Source organism: Sitophilus oryzae, unplaced genomic scaffold (assembly GCF_002938485.1).
Source record: "Sitophilus oryzae breed Bouriz unplaced genomic scaffold, Soryzae_2.0 scaffold_811_pilon_pilon, whole genome shotgun sequence".
NCBI classification, from domain to species: Eukaryota; Metazoa; Arthropoda; class Insecta; order Coleoptera; family Curculionidae; genus Sitophilus; species Sitophilus oryzae.
The window spans coordinates 3,394,771-3,417,450 of record NW_022147430.1 but is presented as its reverse complement, the minus strand read 5'-3'; the positions used below and the strand labels follow the sequence as shown (position 1 = coordinate 3,417,450).

General features: G+C 32.9%; 1 protein-coding gene across 1 annotated transcript in view; it reads right to left on the bottom strand.

The window, feature by feature from the left end:
* The window catches only part of LOC115889159 (heterogeneous nuclear ribonucleoprotein C-like 1), an 827,286-nt gene that overhangs the window by 501,088 nt on the left and 303,518 nt on the right, over nucleotides 1–22,680 (bottom strand). Inside the window, exon 4 of the mRNA XM_030909100.1 lies at nucleotides 7,526–7,683. Coding sequence (XP_030764960.1) covers nucleotides 7,526–7,683 — 158 coding nt within the window. The remainder of the gene's footprint in view (nucleotides 1–7,525; nucleotides 7,684–22,680) is intronic.

Below are 22,680 nucleotides of genomic sequence, written 5' to 3'. Positions count from 1 at the left end.
ACGACATTGATAAGACACTTCATTAAATCTTAGTAGAAAATTGCGTTACGTACCAATCAAATCGGAAGACAAAAAAAGGAGAGCGGAGCGCAATTTCATTTTTACCAGAAATCCGTCTCTTATTAGATTTTTGTCAGATTTGATTGATACACGAAAAGATTCGGGTTCGTGGAAGTAGATACTAATATTGTACGCTCGAAGTCTTGTAAATGTCATTTATGTTTTTGATTTTTTTTTGAGTTAAACGACTTTGAAATAGTATAAATAATATATTATTTTTTATAAATATATTAGTATGCAATTTTTTTCTTATAGCAGTGATACTATTGTATCTTCTCTTTTTGATACGTTTTTCAAATTATTACAATTTTTTATAGGCAGAATTAATCTAGTTTATTTAGAACAATAGTCTTCTCTGTGTTACTCTATGGATGTGAGAGCTGGACACTAGATTCACAGACCGAGAAGAGAATAGAAGCCATCGAAATGTATATATACAGACGGATGCTGCGAATCTCATGGGTACAAAGGATCACCAACAATGAAGTACTCCAGCGCATGCAGAAACAAAAAGAGATACTGAACACCATCAAGGAAAGAAAAATGCAATACCTGGGTCCTGTGATGAGAGGTAGATAAGAAATACTGCGCCTCGCAATAGAGGGCAAAGTGCAAGGGAAAAGATCAGTAGGAATTAATCAGCAGAACTCATGGCTAAAAGATTTGAGGAGATGGTTTGAACGCTCGTCTGCGGAAATCTTCCGGGCTGCAGTTTCCAGAGCCACAATTGCCATTTGGATCGCCAACCTTCGGCAGGAGAGGGCGTGATAAGAAGAAGATTTAGAACAAATAAAAGTGCAAGATAATTTTGCTAAAGCTGTAAAATATATAGAGAATGAAAACCAAATATCAATTAATAAAAACAAACAACACAAATAATAAACAAAATAAAAACACTAAATCACTACAATACACCAAAACACTTTTATTTTACACTGGACGCGCGTTTCGCTAACCAACAGTTTATAATCATCTGCTGATGATGCTAACATGGTTAGCGAAACGCGCGTCCAGTGTAAAATAAAAGTGTTTATGTGTATTGTGGTGATTTAGTGTTTTTATTTTGCTGTGTAACACCAAAGGTTCCAACCCTCAACTGTAATAACAAATAATAAAAACAAACAAATTTTAATGTACAAAAACAGAGATACCCAAAGATATATTAATCAAATGTAAACAGAAAAATGCTGGGTTGCCAGTTATTTATGACTCTTGAACGAACTCGTTCCAGAGTAATTGGTAATAAAGGTAGTCTATACCTCTGTGGCGGATACATCTCTCCAAAAAACTCCTATGGGTATTTCACCACTATAAGAAAATCTACAAAATAAAATAGTTATTTTTTGTAAACACTGCTGGCGTTAATCCAACGGAGGCTAATTGTCAGCAGTGGTTTACTAATAAACTAAAAAATATAAACTAATAGACAAAAAAATGCTTAACGTTTCGGAAAGTATATCTCTTTCCGTCGTTGGAAGCAAAAAAAAACACAAAAAACAAAGAAAAAAACTATTTAAATATCTAAATGCAACTATTCGAGAACACTTTAGTATTTTTTAAAACAGATACGTCTACAAAAACCGTTGGTGTTCTGTTAAAATGACATTATATCAAGTTCAACTTCAAAATTAAGAATTTCTACCTGATAACAATTACTTAATAAGGTGAAACCAAAAACTTCAAACTTTCTGTATGATTATTTTTAATTTGTTTTTAATTTTTACGTATGTTATATTTTTTGTGTTATGTTCTTTAAAATTAAAGAAGCGACTGTCATACATTGTATCTACAGATGCATGAGCAATACATTTATTTTTATTAGATTGTAAAAAACCTCTTTTATTTTTCTTTTAGAGGCTATCGCTTCTTTAATTATAATTTTTGCGTTGTTAAAATCTACTCTGTGCCTTGTGTCCCATGAATGCTGCCAACTCTTAGATTTGTGAAAGTCGCCCTTTCTTAAATAATCTTTATGGTCTTTAATTCGATCACTTAAGGGTTTAGATGTTTCACCAATATAAAATTTATCACATTCACATGGCATTTTGTATATTACATTTTTTGATTGTTGTTGGGTGATCATTAGTTTAGTGTATGTTAAAACGGATCTAAGTGTATTTTGTGTTTTGAAAGATGTTCGTACGTTATATTGTTTTCCTATCCTTATTTTTTTCCGAAACGCCTCGTATGTGTGGAATTGTAAGTTGTATACAGGATGGTGGTCAACATTGGCATCACAGAAACTACGAGAGATACGAATTCGGTTAAATGGGATAAAAGTTGTGTAATTAGAAAGTTTGACAAATACCTCTGAAGAAAACCCCGGTATCTTGATCAGTTTCGGATTTATGTAAAAAAAAATGAAAATGATATGTTTATTTTAAATGACAATATCTTCAGACCTATTGTATCTATTGCACCGTAAGTTGCTAGTTTTATATTTTTGATTTTTTTAAAATTTCTAAGCCTTCTATTTCGCACAACTGGGATAACTGGGATAAGAGGATTATAAACTATTGAGTTTATAATCATCCGCTGATGATGCTAACATGGTTAGTGAAACGCGCGTCCAGTGTAAAAGTAATTGTTTTGGTATATTGTGGTGATTTAGTGTTTTATTTTGCTGTGTAACACCAAAGGTTCCAACCCTCAACTGTAATCTACCAGCAACTGCTAAATTTCTCGCAACCGTAAGCAGCATATCGTAATTTATATTATTTCTTAAGTAAACATCATACATATCTCGTGTTTCCTTGTGAACATATTGTTGACTGTTAATACACTTTACACTATCTACTATAAATTTTTGTGTGTCCAGATTTGGCACATAGAGTAAACAAAAATTAACTTGCTGTCATATAAAGTGTCAATTGGATTTCCAAGGCAGATTTGATCTTAGGTGAATTTTTAAAAAATATATTTTTTAGTGAATTTACATAATATTGATTAAAATTTAGATACCACCGTATATACTTTTTTTTCACTCTATCTAATAGTATAAAAATTCAAAGTGGCGGCCTTAAGAAAACAAAAGCTTGACTGTTGTGTGTTAGCATTTAATTGGCCGAGGTCAAAAATATAAAACTACCAATTTACGTTGCAATAGACACAATAGTTCTGAAGATATTGTCATTTAACATAAACATATTCTTTTAATTTTTTTGACATAAATCGTAAACTATATATACGCGTATAATATAATCGTAATATATATAAACTTTTTATAACACCTTTTTTATACTTATACTGTGATTATATGTGAAATTTAAGTATCTGTCTGTATTCGTGGGTTTTCTGTAAACATTTAAATAAGTTTATTTTGAAACTTTCACACTAAAACATCAAGAAAGGGCAAATGATTATCTCTCTCTACTACTAAAGTAAATTTTATTGTTGGTTCGCGAGAATTTATATAAACCAAAAACATGTCTATTTCAGAAATTTTTTCTTGTTGTCATATTACAAAAATATCATTAACAAAACGTAACCATATTACAGGCTTTTTTGAAAAACTATTTATTGTAATATTTTCAAAATCTTCCATAAAAATATTACTTAGCAAAGGAGAGAGAGGTAATCCCATTGCCATATCGAAATCTTGGTGAAAAAAATCGTTATTTAATTGAAAATAAGTAGTTTTAACACAAAGTGTCAACAATTCCAAAATACTATCTATGTTTAATTTTTTTCTATCTTTTAAATTTTGAACTTGTTCTAACCTATTCCTAACTATTTTAAGTAATTTTCCTACCGGCACAAAAAATACTTTACTGGAAATTTAAAATAACCATTTTTTGTTTTTTTTCACTAATTTTGGCATATTATGGTTTATAAAACATTATGGTTAAATTAAAGTCTATTTTTTAGTGATAAATAATCCAATTTAATATAAATCTTAAACTGCAATACTCGATTTGGAAAATGTTTGTTTTCAAGCAAGGAAGCCATTGGAAAATCGTTCATTGAGCTGTGGCTAATCGAAGACTGGGAGAGACCGTGTCGAGATACTTAAATCGCACCGAGTGTCCTCTCTTGTAGAAAGGCGATAAAACACTCGACTACGCCTTTCGATTAATTTTCAACAAAAGCCCTATTATTCTGAGCTATCGAGGAAACGTTTAACACAGAATGGAAAGGATTAGAAATATTATTTTTCATCTTAAGTAAAAAGTAACAAGCTTTTAAGTTAGGAAACACAAATATGTATTTTTTATAAATATGCACATATAATATGGAGTAATACACAACTACTTGGAGTAATACTACTATAACCTACCATTAGGTCAGAGGTTTGTGGAGAATCGGTGATGGGATTTTTTTACAAAGTTTGGATTTTTACATAAACGCAGCTGTCACCATCACAAATAAAAGCAGCTGTCACCATCTAAATTCTTTTCAGCGTTACAGTATAACTGTATTTTTTAACTTATGCTATTTTAAATGGAACACCCGGTAGAATATTACATTTTTGGAGATAAAAATAACTTTCATATATCATAATTTTTCTATTATACTATCCTAAACCTTGGCAGCCTTGGTGTACTATCCTATATTCGTTAAAATTGGTTTAAAGAAAGTCGATACGTTCGATCTGTCTAAAGCTTGATTTTCATGTGTCCGTTATCCGTTGATTCGATGGTCCGACGGCGCTCTGATTGGTCATAGGATTTTCGCCGCTACTTTTTATCCTTAAATTTTTTACTCCAGCTCGTCAACGGAGAAAGAACGTACGATAACGGTCGTTTTGACACTTTTTTGAAAAATTTAATCTAACCTTAATAAAAATATAAATAGTACAAGAGCTAGCCCCGTTGGGAAAACGAGAATTTTATGAAAGTTTCTTTAATATATCTTTTGCTATGCTCTCCTGAACATAGTTTGTCTGGCTGCCGGTAGACTACTGCGTTTCACTTCTGTCCATCACATCTTTACAGACTATCCCATTTTCGTGTGCTTTATGGGATTTCTCATTTATGAGTAGAGATATAATGATGCGATTTTCACATTACTTTGCTACTTTTTTATGAATCTAAATATGTTTGCTGAAACAAAATTGGCTTAATAACGTTAACTGTTGCATTTATTTATGATAAATTACTCCATTAACTTATACTTTTGAATATCACTACGTAATTATACTGTTTTTATATAATATATTCTATATGCTTTTAATAGAATAATGAAATATATGTTTGTATTATTTGTGTCCCTTTATTAAAAAAAACAGTTTATGCTTTTTTTAATTTTAAGATCCAGGTCTGGCCATCCTAAATCCATTGTCTGAGTTTTAACGTAAGATATGCGCCATAAAGTGATGATGTTCAAACCTTGTTTGATTTGGATAGATATAATTTTTAGTAATCTGAGTACTTGAGTAGTCTCAACATGGATCAACTTTCACTGTTTATTTTAATCTAGTGTTAGGGCGCAAACATAGTGAGGCATCTCGATGCGATGCTCGCCAAGATGCTGGCCGCGCTGCTCGCCAGGATGCTAGCCGCGATGCATCCGACGCGCACTGTTTTAACACGGCGAGTAAGTGCGCGTAGGATGCATCGCGACTATCGTACAAACATAGTGCGGGGCATTTCATCTCGATGCGATGCGCGCCATTCACCTCGCCATCTGGCGATACTGAATCAAACATGTACAAATTTATGTGTCAAAACATACTGGAGCCTCGCACCTCGCCACGCACCTAGATGTTCAGCGCGATGCTTCCTAAAAAACAAAATTTTTGTTGTATGCGAGAAGCGGACGCGGATGCCTGAAACGTTACATTTGATTGGTCGGTTTAGGATCACAATTCGTTGAGCATATGTCGAACTAGAGTCGGGTGGAATAAAATGTTCACAATACTAATATTTAATTTATCACCAACAATGTAATAACCAATGACTAAAGAATCCAAGGACAAATAACACCCGAGAGCAAATTGTGACGCTGTCACCAAACAGTGCCGTGGCACATATTTTTCTTAACCTAGCTGTTTGAAGCAATATTTATATTTTTTGATAATTGTTTTGACTACGCCTATGGTGTATCATCCTAATTAATTACGAAAAAAACGTATTAAGATGTTAACAAAAGGTACAAAACTAGTATCGAGATATTATGGCACATATCAAGTACATATAGATGTTAATTGAAATTGAAGAATAATAAAATTATCGAATTCAATAAGAAAACGCTAAAAAGTTGGAGTAGACTGTTTATTTACCTATGAAACGTAACTCCTGGCTCTTTCTTATCGCTGCTGCTTTTACACTTGAAAGCTGAACAACTAATCACCATTGTAATAAAGTTTATACAAAGTTTACTACACACAAACTATTAAAAATCGCTAAAATTGTCGCTGGTGACCAAATGATGACTCACTGTTTGCCACCAAAACAAAAAAAAAAGGTCACAAATTCTGCTGCAGCCCGTGTAATGGAATATTTTAGAGCAGACAACAAACTAAGCTTGTTAAAACTTTGTCATGTGTTTCCGCCCTTAAATTGGTATTTTTTCAGAAGATCGTAAAAAAAAGTGGAAAGTTGGTAGAAACGAGCAATCGGTGTCACATAGGAGGAATTGTAAATGTGCCTATCGGCAGCCAGACGGTCCGCACTCTGTTTAAGAGAGCATAGCAAAAGATATATTAAAGAACCAGCTTTCTTAAAATTCTCCCTCGAAAACATTGCTAGCTCTTAGACTACAAGCAAACCAGCGAAATCGTTATGGAAATGAAAATATAAAATGACACCAATCACAAGCATATCGTATACCCGATGAACGGAGGCATGAAATTGCAATAAATTTAAAAACTGCCTAATTTTCTAACCAATCGAAGTCTTTAAATTCAACCAATAAAATTAATATCTTATCATCGTATCGTCGGAAAACGGATGAAAATCAAGCTTAAAGCAACTGGTTGGACATCACATACGGAGATAAAAAATATATTTTTTTCAAACGCGTTACAAAAGCATTAATTTTTGCGACGTGATTGACAATATATAAAAGTAATTTTAAAGCCTAGGCATAAAAGTCAAGCACTTTTAAAAGTAAGCATAAGAGTACGAAAATATATTAAACTGACATAAAGTGTCAAACATAGACTAATGTCATGCGGTGTCTTGTCTACTTACAAGGTATTACTTTTAAATATTTTTATATTATTTGAAACGTCTGAAATTGTTTAAAAATTATTTGTGAATTTTGAAAAAAAAATAGCAGGTTCTATTCGGAGTAAAAATGACTCTTTGCGCCTCGCCTGTAAACGTACAGCCTTTAATTTTGAGAGAGCTTTAATAAATCTAGATTAGAGACCGTATACTTCATGTGTGTATCATTTCCTAAAATGTCGTAATTTTTCGAATTATTATATAAGTTGTTTTTTAATTTTGAAAAATACGAGCTTTTAAAAATACGGTCTTGCGGTAAGCGAAAATAACATATACAACTAATTGAAATTACTTACCGGCCAGTCGTCCATATCGCTGGAACATGCGTTCCACGTCGGTTTTCGAGCACTGGAATGTGTTTAAATTACCGACAAACACTCGAGAATTGACCGCTTGCGGGTCCTGCGAGTTGGTCTGATTGCCCACTTTGCTCATCTTCATCTTGGCTGTTTGTCTGCAACAACAATATTCAAATTAACATATTAATATGCACACAATTTAGTATAGTACGGTATTAAATTTGTTCTGCTTTATTATACTGCATAACATAAACAATTTCTTCTTTATATAAATAATTTTTTAGTAATAAGTATTAAGAAAAATTAGACTATTTCTGAATCGTTTTTTTTATTTTTGAAGCTCCCCATTATACGAAATGAAATAATTCAATATTGACTATTTTATTTGCAATTTGATAGGTTGTAGAAACTTTCAACATATTTCTGAGAAATTTAAATATTTTTTATATATATCCAGTATTTTTGAACATACGGATATTCAACCATTTCCAATTATGATGTAGCCTCCCTCACATATTTAGATAGACTCTTTGTAGTTGGGCCCATTGTTGTCTATTGCTGGCTATGCGGGCCCGAGTTATCCTTGCTAATTCCCTAATATCATGGTCCCATCTTAAGTCTGGTCTTCCTCTAGGTCTCTTAATTCCTCGTGGGTACCATGATGTGGGTACCATACCTTGGAGATGTGAGTATATCGACGGCTGCTGCGAATACCATGGACGGCTCATCGAACAAACATTTCCATTATAGAGGAACTACAAAATTGAGACACGGCTGGTTACCAGATTAAATCAGTCAATCTTCCGATATTTTGGCCATATTGTCAAGCGAGTCTAAACCAACCGAGCGTAACAATTAATTACCGAAACTAGAGCAGTAGGAACAGAGAACTGGAAGGAAATGGGCCGTTGTCTCTGTTCATACTATCCCTACATTTATTAATTTTGACGCTCTCATATGCATCTGATTTCCTGTAATTTAAGCCTTGTTTAACTAATTTTAAATTATTAATATCTATACAATGTTCTTTATCAACAATATGTTCAACAACGCAAGATTTATCCGGTCTCCCATATCTTATCTGAGCTATATGTTCTTTAAATCTAGTTAATATTGATCTTCTAGTTTGCCCAACATATTTCTGATTACAATCTTTACAAGAAATTTAATGAATACCACACCTTTCTAGTGGAAGTGTTTTATCTTTAGGATATACTTGTAATTTATTATTAGCATTATAGGCAAGTTTTTAATTGACATTCTTAAAAATTCTTCTTAAACCACGGGATAAGTCTCTATCAAACGGTATTGAAAAATACTTTGAAGTATCTTTCTCCACTTGGAAAGTCGAATTTTCAGCAATCGCAAATTTATACCTACGTTTTCTAAATATTTTATCCACTAATTAAGAAGCATATCCATTTCACTCAGCTATACTCCTAATGTAATTTCTTTCTGTTTCATATCTTTCGATGGTAAGTGGAAAACTAAGTAATCTATAAACTAAGAAATTTAAAAAAGCCATCTTATGTTCAACACTATGATACGACTCATTAGGAATATATTTGCATGTAGTGGTATTTTTTCTATAGATATCAAATTCCAGGCAATTAGTAATTAGTAGTATTTCTAATAACTAATACATCTAGAAATGGTAATATAGTTCTCAATTTCATAGGTAAATTTAATGGAAGGAAAACGATTATTTAATTTGGAAATAAAATTGTGTCAGAATGTGTGTCAAAAACAGCAAAAATATCATCAACATACCTAAGCCATACTCTTGGAATATACTCAAACTGATTTTTAGCATCCACTTCAAACCTGCTCATGAATAGATTAGCCAGAAATAGAGACAATTGGTTACCGATTGCCGTACCTTCCCGTTGTTCAAAAAAGTTGTTATTAAATGAAAACAATTTTGTTTCATACATAGCGACGTAAGCTCAATATATTCAGTCACAGTTTTGTTTCGAGACAATTTGCGTTCAGTAATTTCTTCAAATGGCTCAAAGTATGTGGAATTGGAACGCTATCGCTAGGAGGGAACAACGAAGATGCATCAAAGGAGCCCAAAATTTCACCATCATGTAATGTTATATTCTTAATTTTGTTATAAACTCATGATTAGGTAAATTTTTGAACTCCCCTGATAACCATTTTGTCTAATTATAAGTTGGAGAACCTACAGCTGAAATAATTGGGCGCATAAATTTATCCGGCTATTGAATTTTAGGCAACGAATACAATTTTGGTACTGAGATATATATACTGCTATACCTGCAGTTTTCTTTTTAAAGAAAGATCAATAAGGTTGCTACATTGTTTTAGAGTTTTTTTAACATCTGCTATCATCTTTGACAAAAGAAAAAAAAGGCTCAATTTTTAGATTTTAGTTTAGTTTTAATCATCTGCTGATGATGGTTAGCGAAACGCGCGTCCAGTGTAAAAGTAAAAGTGTTTTGGTGTATTGTACTGATTTAGTGTTTTATTTTGCTGTGTAAGACCAAAGATTCCAACCCTCAACTGTAAATTTCTCATCACCGAAAGAAATATTTCTATAGAAAAACCGTCAAAAATTAAAGAATGTGTTGTTTACAGACTAATAAAAATTTTATTAATCCTATCGAATATTACTGGTGTAATAATCATCACATCACTTTTAGAGGTCCGAATACTCACGACCCAAACATCATAAAATTTCCCATTAATACTTTTATACGTGCCACTACGTATAAACCAAACAAATTATTGCCATTACACACTTGCGGCAATACTTCATTAATGTTGCATGAGCGACATTGTTGAGTCCGGATATTTATTCTCTAATATTAGCTTCAGTGCTAGTATACAGTGTCTTCCACAACGTAATATTCTTAATTTGAATGTGAGAGTCTCTGGGTGATAAATAAATACATAACATTATTAATTTATATAACTATAGTAATTAGTTAACATAAATAATTAACATAAAGAAGATTTAAGTCCCTTTAGAAAAGACTTAAGTCATTAAAAGATTTATGTCTTTTTATAAAAGACTTAAATCGTATTTTTATATATTTTTATGATAAATTTTTAACAACCGCATTTCTTTCCAGGCAGCAGACTAAAAAAACCTCGAAAAAAACAATGCTCAAAATCACTAGTAAATAAAATGTTAGTTTTTCGAAGCCGGTTTTATTTGTCGTGTTACGCGTGCGTAATGAGTCTTTTGTCTTTCAAGTGAATCCCCGACTCCGTTGTGGAGCTCGAAAGACGAACGAAAGAAATATATCTCAAATATATTGAAGAGTACATTAAAATCCTACAGCTCTTATTCTTCTTCTTCTTTCTCAGCCTGGTTCCATCCAGTGTTGGATATAGGCCTCTTCTAGGTATTTCCACGCTTCGCTATGTCTAGCCAATATTATCCATTGTCTTCCCGCGACTGCTCTGACGTCATCGACCCATCTCTTTTTTAGTCGGCCCACAGTACTTGTTGTTCCCCTAAGTCTCCATAGCATGACATTTTGGGCCATCGGTCTGGATCCTGTCTTGCCACATGTCCTATCCATTGCCACTTCAAACTTGCCACTCTTTTAATAACATCTATTAATTTTGATTTTTGACGTATTGGGTATTCTGTATTTTTTCCCTAATGGTGACTCCCAACGTGATTCTTTCCATGGCTGTTTGTGCTACTCGTAGTTGTTCTGCTGTTTTTCTGCTAATTGCGATAGTCTCTAAGCCATACGTAAGTACAGGTAGAATGCAGCTGTCGTAAGCCTTTTTCTTTAGGTTGATAGACACTTTTTTATCCTTGAAAATGTCGCTCATATTTCCAAATGCTACCCATGCCAAATGGATCCTGCATTCGATCTCCGTATTTTGGTTCTCCTCACCCAGCTTGATTTTATGACCTAAATATATATAATGGTCTACGTTTTCAATAATAACGTTGTCTACGGTAATGTTATGGATATTGTTGCTCATTATCTTGGTCTTCTTCAAGTTCATTTTAAGGCCAATTTTCTGGGATTGGCCATTTAGCTCCTTTAGCATGGTGTTCAGTTCTTGAATGTCGGTGCTCAGCAAGACAATATCGTTTGCGAACCTAAGATGGCTAAGGTGTCCCCATCGATGTTTAGACCTCGATTTTTCCATTCTAATTTCTTGAAGACATTTTCCAGTGCCAGTGTAAATAACTTGGGAGAGATGGTATCTCCTTGTCTCACGCCCTTATCTTATCTTATGCCATCGATATATTACATAGTGATCAAAACACATAATCACTGTTTAATATACATGTATTCGATGACATATATCTGTAATAGATACATATAAAATACTACAAAATCGGTTAAATTTTAGAAAAAAAAAACATATTTTTCTGTTTGTAGTTGTTCTGAAAATTAACCGTTTTATTTTATGTGGTTTTAGTCTTATCTGCATCTACAATACATTAATAATATGATACTTAGTAAGAAAATAGCTAATTGGTAATACAAGAAAATAAATAATAACATTTAAAAAAAGGTACTTAAATTGAATTCTGGTTGTCTTGAGGATAGTTATATTGATTTAAGTCATTTTACTAACTTAACTTGCAGATCATCATGATTCAAGACAAAAATATCGACTTAATTCATAAAAACGACTTAAATAACATTATATTGACTTAAGTCTTTACAAAAATGACTTGACTTGAAATAAAATGACTCAAGATTTAAATCATTTGAACATTTTGATTTTAGAAATGACTTAAGACTTCAGCCTTTATAAAACTTGGACTTGTTGCAGCTCTGGTTAGCAGGCCCCTAACCGCAGTTGCTGAGGTCTCTGGGATAAGAGTTTCGGATCTAAAGTTGATTTTTTAAGTGTCAATATCTTTAGACTAAAAGTATTTCATCATCGAAACGAATAGACAGTAACTCATGGCGTTCAGATTACTTTCAAAACTAAATTTATGCACAGCATAACATGTTACAAAGCTGAGCAATTATAGTATTTTCAGGGCCGCTAGTATAGTTTTGATTTCAGGACATTTCTTGTATTTTTAATATTTTTTTAAAGAATGGCTGAAAACATATTTTTTTTCTTTTATATATTAATATCTCTGAAACCCTCAAAACATATTTAATATAATCTTAAGATTATGCAAAGTGATCAGGAGAAGGCCAAAAAATGCAATAATATACCCCAGTATATATACACTGCTCCTTTAAAAAATTGTAGTAGAAGTTAAATTTTTCATTTTTCTGAAATACATCCTAATACATCTTTTAGTTTTGCATTAGACAAAATTCTTAAGTTTTTTATTATAGGAGCTACAATCTACAGTCACCCGACGCACTATTGCCAGACCCTGTATAGAACCTTTTAATAAATATGCACCCTTAATAAATGTGTACGCTTTCTGGAGCAAGTTTTTTATTTTCAACCATATTATGTTATGATTTTGGTATCCAATGATTTATATCAACTGTGACATTTGACAGCGTAGGCAATTTTGATATTATCCAATAAAACTTGTCTAAAACCTTTTTTCTTAGTATTTTATCTCAAAAACAAAAAAAAAGGTAAAAAAAATGTTACAGTTAAAATTGGGAAAATATAAAATGCTAACACTGCACGATTTTTAGTAGGTACACGTTAATGAAAAATTTGTATTTTAGTAACCGATCTATATATTCTACATATCCAAATTTCGCGTTAAAACATATCCAAACAGAATAAATATATGTTTTCTGCATAGAGAGCTTTTCATTTACGCCGGATTACAGACCGTGTAATCTTTTTATTTAAATTTGTGCCGCATAAATAATTGTTATAGATCAAAATATACAATACAGTCGAACCGTTGTCCTGCAAACAATGGGCTTTACGTCAGCGATGACGCGATCAGACTGAATAATAGAATAGTTGTTAAAATAACAGTATTAATGGGCGCTAAAAATGTCACACATGATGCCGAAAATTTGCCATTCAAATGCAATGTTGCAAATGTGGCAGTCGAAATATTTTTATTGTTCCAATGCCAATTGCCGAGGCGTTCTTTATTACTATGTTGTATTTTTTCTTATAAAAAAATTAAATTCTAAAATTTAGATTACTTTTATTACTTTTATTCAAATTATTATTTATTCAACAATATTCAACAGCAGCTTACGCCAAATACAAAGTGGGAAATACAATATAAAAAATTACATATAAAAAATATTATATCACACAGAAAGACAATTAAAAAAATTATAAAGATAATATGAAAATACTAGCGTGTACCCGCGATTTCGTTCGCGTCGAATTAATCATTTGTAATGGTGATGATAAAGCAAAGCAAGAATTTCCATTAACATACAAACTGAATAAAATTTTCTCACATTTATGTCAGCATGAGAAAAAACAATATAGCGATATTATTATATATCAATTTGTAAGATTTAAAGCTTCCTTTTCGAGATACAGGGTGTTAAAGTTACTTAAAATCACAAGATTAAACGAACTTACCTGAAGTGAAGTTCAATCTTGATTATATGAAGGTCTCGTCGAAATAAATAAGTACAATGTAGTACCCCTTTCTGCGTACTGCGACCACACATTTTAAAGCCTAAACAAACAAATTTCAACATGCCCCTCTCTTCCCTGCTCCCTTACCTCATTATATGCCTTTGCATCATTTCTTATTTAGTCAATTTAAAGATACTTATTATGTTGTTGTAAATTGAGGTTGAGGGTGGGAGGGAACTTATTTATTTCGACGAGACCTTCATATAATCAAGATTGAACTTCACTTCAGGTAAGTTCGTTTAATCTTGTGATTATATACGGTCTCGACTCATAAATAACTACAATGTAGATTTTTAAAGTAATAACAACAACATAATCTTTTTTCCCATTTCTATATTGAAAATATATAAAGATTAATTTCTCAGCAAAACTATTCTCATTATCCATCAAGGATCTATTGTAAACAGTAGCGAACATTCTAGAATTTTTAGACCAACCAGCAGCGAGTCTGATGGTATCAAAATTTAACCCTTTCCTGGCAGCTGCTGAAGTTACAGCATGCCGTGTACTATGAGCGGTAAAATGATCCTATCAATCCTACTCTTATTTAGGACAATTTTAATCCAGCTCCCCAAGGTTTGAGTGGATGTTTTCTTATGCGGTTTCTTGATTGTTACGAAAACAGAAGTTATACTTCCTCTAATGCTCTCTGTTCGTTTTAGATACTCTACTAACGTGCTAGCTACGCATAAATTAGCGTCTTTCTTGAAATAAGGTAAGCGTAAAAAGGGTTGCGGCTTATTTCTACCGAATGTTTTTAATCTTGCGCTAATTTTTATATGTATTTCCCCTAACTTCCGAAAAATTTCCCTTATATCAATAAGCGATAGTGTTTGTAAACGTTGACCCGATGCTAAGGCCAGTAATGTCACTAATTTATGCGTAAGCCCCTCCAAGGTTAACTCATAATTATTTTTTATTTTTAAATAATTAAGTACTACGTACGTAGGATCCCAGGTATTTTCGGACTTGGGCTTATTAGGTCTCAACATATATATTCCCTTAAAAAACCTTTGCATACGAAAATCTTGTAAGAGGTCTGGGCCCGCTATCTGTGCTATGGCTGCTCTATAAGAACTTAATGAGCTAAAAGATGCGCCTTCGTTAAAGAGTTGAGTCAAAATATTAGAACGTTGGAACCCGAAACCGAGAAGGGATCTAAGTTCTTAACGCTACAAAATTCCCACCATTATTTAAGCCCTGAGTTAGACTGTTTTAAGGTGTTACTTGTTATTGAAGACATGCAAATTTCCAGCGCTTCTTCTGGAACATTCCCTAAGAGCAAGGCTTGCCTGATAGCCGGACCTCCCGTCAGAGAAAGATGTTGGCTAACGGGTGGGGAGATCCGCTAAAAGAAGTAAATATTTATTAATTTAAAAAAATAATCGGCTCATCTATTAACATCGCCCTTAAAACCGAATACCAAGGTTGCGAAACCCAGTTGGGTACAACCATTATACCTTCTGCCTGATCAGAAATAATTTTTTTTCTTTTTGCAGAGCCTTTGGGACCATTGAAAATGGAGGGAAAGCAAAAAATAAAATGTTTCCCAGTTTGTTGTAAAGGCATCAATGGCGTACATATCTGGGTCCCTGTGCCACGATATGTATTTCTTGCATTTAGCATTTATATGCGTAGCAAACAAATCTATTTCCGGTAAACCCCACTTATAGTGACCAATTTCCCAAATGCCCAGCTCGCTAAACTCCATTCTGTCTCGACCTTAAATTCCCTGGAAGCCCTGTCAGCTTCCTTATTCTCTTGAGATCTAATATAAGAGGCTACGATAAATAATCTCCTTTCCTCACACCATTGCCAAATTATTCGAGGGATATTGTTTAACTTGGAAATTGAACACATTATGTTCTATGTAATATAGGTATATGCCAGTGCAGTAACACTACTGCACTGGCATATAGGGTAGACAACACTGTCTACCTTGCACAAGCTAGAAACGTTAGATAAGTCATTAGCAAAGCCTTTCAAGCCAAAATAAACAGCTTGTAACTCCCTAAAATTTATGTGTTCTTCTCATTCGTAGGTAGGCCAGAGACCTTGAGAACTTATGTTATTGCAACAAACACCCCATCCAATATCTGATGCGTCAGAGAATATTTCCATAGAGTATTTACTATATGATAATAAGTTTTTGCTAATAGGTATGTTTCGAATCCACCAATCGGTATCAACACATAACTTCTTAGAAATTTTCATAGTTCCGTTATAATTTCCTTTATTACTCTTTAACGCTAAATTTTTTTCTCTCTCGAAACAATTTGGTATATAAATAACCGTACTTATGGCTGGACATATGGATATCAACTTCCCTGTTAGCCTTACAAACTCCCTTGTAGTGCATTTCTTCCATCTTAAAAACTTTTTTAAATGCAAAATTATTTTTGTGATTTTTTCCTCTTGAACAGAAATAGTCATATCCATAGAGTTTAATTTAAACCCCAAAAACGTCACAATTTTTTGTGGAGATAATACTCTTTTTATAGTTTACAATAAACCCCATATTCGAGTAGTCCAATTGTTTCTAATACATTTGCTAAACATGCATCATAAGAATCTCCTAGTAATTAAAAATCATCTAAATAAACAACTGAAACGTGAATATCTCTGTAATAAACTGATTTTTACATGGCTGTGCCTTAGAAATAGCCCCTATACTAAGCAATCTCCGAACGTTGCCCTCAATTGTCTTATGTTGTTGCACCGACCATTTATGTCTACCTGAGATTATGTTATGTGATGGTCTCGTCACAAACGGAATTTTAAAACCTTGCAACCATGCCATAATACATCTATTATCCCTATACATCTTCCCTGAGAACGCGACCTTACGCCGAAGTGTTGTATTCGGTTCCAGGTCCGCCTTTGACGTGGGCGGTTGTAGGAAGTTTCTCGAACATGAGTCTGTCCCGTTTCCCTCCCTGCTGATGTTGAGGCAGACTTTTGAAGTTTAAATGCGGCGTGGACCGAGATCTGGCTGCATTTGATACGATTCTTCCTGGAGTACTTCTGACAGTCTTTAACTGACTGGATGACAGTTAAAGGCGGACAACTCTTTGCCCGCCTTTAATCTTCCTTCCAAATCCTCACCAAATAACCAGGTATCCAAAGGGGATTCCGTTAGAGTGGTTTTCCAATTTTTATTTAAATCGAAAGACACTAGTTCCCTCCTCGATATTGACTCGGAATGGATAACACCAGTTATAAAACGTTCTGTGTCGTTTAGGGTCTCTATATAATGCTTTATATTCCTTTCTCCCCCCTTTCCCTTTTCCTCTAAAATTTTTGCCATTACTTGGCCTATAGCCGACAAACTGGCTGCTAATCTTGATTGAATTTTAGCCAATTTCATCTCTGCACTCCACATTATCATGTATGGCCTGTTTCCCCATTAAATTTAACTGTGGTGGTCCTAAAGAGGTGGCATTCTCTGGAGAGGGGTACTTTTCCATTAATAGGTTAAGAACGGGTTCTTCAAGGCCGGTTTTTGCGATGTGTATGTATCTTTCTGCAATTTCCGGTTCAATCGGTGGTGTCGTGGTATTTTTCCCGTCTACCTTATCTCCTAAAACCGCTAATAAACCTTCCTAGAAAGTTTAGGTAGGCTCTTTCCAATACCTTTTTTAATAAGTGTACTAGCGCTTTCACCTATAAGAAAATATCATGATATGTAAACACATATTGGGGCTAACTCATGCTTAAGGAGTTTATAAATCTTATACAGCTAGCTTAGCAAAACGTCACTCCATAAGGACAACCACCAACGTGCCCTTATGGGACTACCAACTTTGAAAATAAAAGCAAGACAGCCATGCGATAAGTATTCACCAATAATACATATATACCAAGCTAGAGTAACCACCAACGTACTCTGCTGTATTAATGTAATAAGTGGGAAAAACTAGGTAATATAAGCATTCACTGAGGTATTCGCCAACAATACCTACACACCAAGCTAGAGTAACCACCACTGTACTCCGCTACAATTAACTTGAATAAATTTAATGTCCTATAAACCAAGCTAGAGTAACCACCAACGTACTCTGCCATATTATTGTAATAAGACAGCCATGCGATAAGTATTCACCAATAATACATATATACCAAGCTAGAGTAACCACCAACGTACTCTGCTGTATTAATGTAATAAGTGGGAAAAACTAGGTAATATAAGCATTCACTGAGGTATTCACCAACAATACCTACACACCAAGCTAGAGTAACCACCACTGTACTCCGCTACAATTAACGTGAATAAATTTTATGTCCTATAAACCAAGCTAGAGTAACCACCAACGTACTCTGCCATATTAGTGTAATAAGACAGCCATGCGATAAGTATTCATCAATAATACATATATGCCAAGCTAGAGTAACCACCAACGTACTCTGCTGTATTAATGTAATAAGTGGGAAAAAAACTAGGTAATATAAGCATTCACTGAGGTATTCACCAACAATACCTACACACCAAGCTAGAGTAACCACCACTGTACTCCGCTACAATTAACGTGAATAAATTTAATGTCCTATAAACCAAGCAGAGTAACCACCAACGTACTCTGCCATATTAGTGTAATATAAGGATAAGTGGAAAAATCTAGATAATATAAGCATTCACTAAGGTATTCACCCACAATACCTTAGAAGAAACCCAAGCTTAGAAGAAATTTCCCCCTACTATTCAGGTATTGTATATGTATATGTTATATGTTTATTTACCTTTATTTCTAACATCTCAAACACTGCTTCTAATCTCGTCCTCAGAATCTTGCGAATAATCACTACTATTCGCCTGCCTCTCAAAACTTGTTACACTTTCCTCTTCCGAACTTGTCACTAATCTTTTTCTTTTATGCATGTTTTTATTTTCTAATAACTTTAATCGCTTATCCATCCGTTTAAGATAATCTAAAAACACTCCGCTCTTCGGAGCGAGAGCGCGATCGATATCTTTTACGCGACATTCGATGTGGGTCGTACCGCACACAAAAAAAGACTAAATAAGAAATGATGCAAGGGCATATAATGAGTTTAATGTTTGTTTAGGCTTTAAAATGTGTGGTCGCAGTACGCAGAAAGGGGTACTACATTGTACTTATTTATGAGACGAGACCGTATATAATAAAAAAGGTATTTGAAAAACTATTTAATCGATTTTGATATAACTTGACCCGTTTATAATACCTACTATGGGACTTAATTTGATGTAATGAGATTTAAGTTTAATGGCCAGAGGCGGCGGTGGGGTATCACTGTTAAACTATTTTAACGGAAAAAATTGGCACGGCACTGCTTTTTAGAAGTTTAATATTATTTTTGGATTTAGTAATTAAAAATATTATTCTTTTTGTCTCCTGACTTTTTTGTCTATCTTGTTTACTTCTTGCGAAAAAAAAAATAAATTCATTTATTCACTCCACCCTGGACAATAAATTAAATAATAATGGTTAGTTACAACAATTACAATAATTGAATCAAAGAAGCTTTCTGCTATAAAATGTGTAAACACGGAACATTCTTTTAATTAAATTGAATTGCTATGACTTGATCAGTTTACATGACTTGTGAATAAGCGCTTTTAGGAAAATATACTATACAATTTTATTTAATATGCCAGGTAAATTATATTGTATTAACTTTTCATAATTAAAATGCATAGTAAGTTAATTAATTCGGTAAATTGAATTATTTTACGAGATACCAGCGAACTTCCAAGTTTTCATAACTCCGAAATTATTCAAGGCTCAATTTGCCAGTCCCTTGGCAGTATTTAAAAGACTTAGAAAGTAAATATTGTCGCCTAAATCTGACAATTTTGTGACAAAGTCTATTTTATTCCTAGATATTACCCGATGTACCATTATTCAAAAGATATTCATTAAATTCTTACTTTACTTATTAAAGTAAATATACAAGATGATCCACTTTTTATAAACATATTATATTTTAATAGCAAAACTTTGAAGGTCGATAGAGATCTATTTTTTATTTTGCTAAGTTTTTAAAAAATAATTTTTATATAATATTTCTCTTTATAATTTTTATATATTATAATAATCCTATGGTTAACTTTTTCTTGGTATTTGGTCTACTTTTAAGAATACAATTCAGTTAGAATTATAACTTAATCTTTAATATTTTCTAGCGTTTCGATCACATTTTGATCTTTTTAAAGGAACTACATTGAACGTATGATATGATTTCGTCATTTGTAGAATTTTTAAGAACTAACATTTAGAACAGTTAATTCCAACGATTGAATAATGTTTTGCTTAATATTTTGAAATTATTAATGTATTAGGTATGTTAAAATAGGTCCACTTCTGTTACGTAGGCTTTAAAATTTCTAATATATCTCAAATTAATAATAACTTTGTCGATCCGAATTTCTCACACTGCACCGTACATGTCAAACGATACATTTTCGTATACCTCTTTAGCTGTGTTTTAATAACACCTTGATCTTGACCTGCAGTGCCGTAGTTGTGGGGCTCCCGCCAGCATAAAACTACTACGATCAGGTATAACTTTAAACTTCATACTTTTGTCTAAATAAGCAATTTAACCCTATAAAAGTTGATTCTCACTATACCTTCCGTTTCCATTCCATATCCATTCCATATCCGTTCCGTATTTTTTATTGTATTGACGCTATATGGAAGTTTCCGTTCCGTATCAGTTCCATACTTTTCATTGTAGAATTTATATCATTACGAAAGTTTTATTTTAAAAATTTGTGTCTTTTGAAAAAGGTAGTAGATATGTAATAGATTTAATTAAGTGGTGAAAGAATAAATAAATATCAGCTAAATTTTAACAGAACCCTAACCGGTAAATTGAATTATTTTACGAGATACCAGCGAACTCCCAATGTAAGAACGCGACAGCGCTGATTCCGATACGCTTCAGTCCGTCCGCCAAAAAAATGCATGGAAGGAAAGGATATGGAACGGAAGGGAAACGGAACGGATAATGTGCTTTGTCCTCTTAATTTACATGATATAATATTTTATGTAAACGGAAGGGAAACTGAAGGGAGCTAATATGGAAGGTATAGTGAGAATCAACCATAAGTGTTTCTTGATAAGTAGGTATACTTTTTATGTCAATATAAAACATGTCTCTTGATTTATATTTGTATTTAACATTACCCATTATGAAAAGATACATATTATGCCAATTTACATGAAAATATACGTTAATATATCATAATTTATCTGTCAGATCAAATTTGCACGACAGCAAAGAAGTGCCTAGGCTAAAAAACAAATTTATCCTGCTCCGTTACGGAGCCCATTAACATATAGAATGTTAACTAACGTTGCATATGTATTATAAGCCCTTTTCTTTGGTATTCGCTTTATAGTTGAAGGATGGCTCGCGTGACATTCCAGTTCCTTTTGTTAATTTAAATATGTATAAAACGTATAAATTCTAAAGAGATTTGCGTACGTTTTCCGTCTCAGATATACAGTATGTCCTCGGATTGTCTTTACAAGGGAAGACACTTCCTTATTTTACGAATAAAAACTACTGACAAGCTGGTTTTCGTTTGTATTCTAACGCAGTGGCATTTAAAAAATATTTTTTTTTATTTTTGGAATTACTGTTTCAGTGGCGAAAATACCTACGCTCTTTTGAAGATATGTTTAATGGTCAAATTTTGTAGTGCTTTATACAGGGTGCTCCGAACTGTATTCCGGAAAATTCGGCAGCATATTTTGCCGATAAATATAAGTAAAAAAGTTCCTATAAATGTATGTTCTAAAATGTTTAGTTTCGGGGATATAGGGTGTGGAAGTTTCATTTTTATTTAGATTTTTTCCAAATAGTTGCAAGCGTAACATCAATATTTGTATGAAAGTTGATGTCTGGGAGTTTCACCTACTTGTGAGGGGGCGCCAACTACTTGTGTTTATACTGATTTGAAGAGTAATAACTTTTCGCCCGTACTCGTATAAAAGTACTCAGTGAAAAAATATACATTTCCGTGATCTTTTAGAGCAACCGTTCTCAAGATATTTAAAATGAAAATAGTCAATACATGTTATTATATTGACAAAAAAATGTCGAGTTATTATATTGACAAAAAAAAATGTCGAGTAGATGAACTGATAAATTTGGGACATTTTTCATGAAATGATGATAAAACAGTTGTTGTTGAACTTTTGGCACAAAAACATCTCAAATTTATGATTTCAGTGTAATAACTATTTACTCAAAATTTTATTTTTTTTTAATTTAATGTCAATGATGACCAAGTATCGATAATTTAGATTCCAAATATCTTGAGAACCATTACTGGTAGCGATTTTTACCAAGATACCTTTTTTACATAAAGAACGTCGTAAATATATATTTTTTACTCAGTAGTTTTATACAGGCACGGGCGAAAAGTTATTACCAAATCAAACCAGTTAAAAATATGTAGGTGGCGCCCCCTACAACTAGGAGTCATATTGACATCAAAATCAAATTTCTGATTTCATAAATCTCCCAGACACGAATTTTCATCCAAATGTTGACGTTACTTCAGAAATAATTTCGAAAAAATAGGAATAAGAATGAAACTTTGTATGAAATTAAAA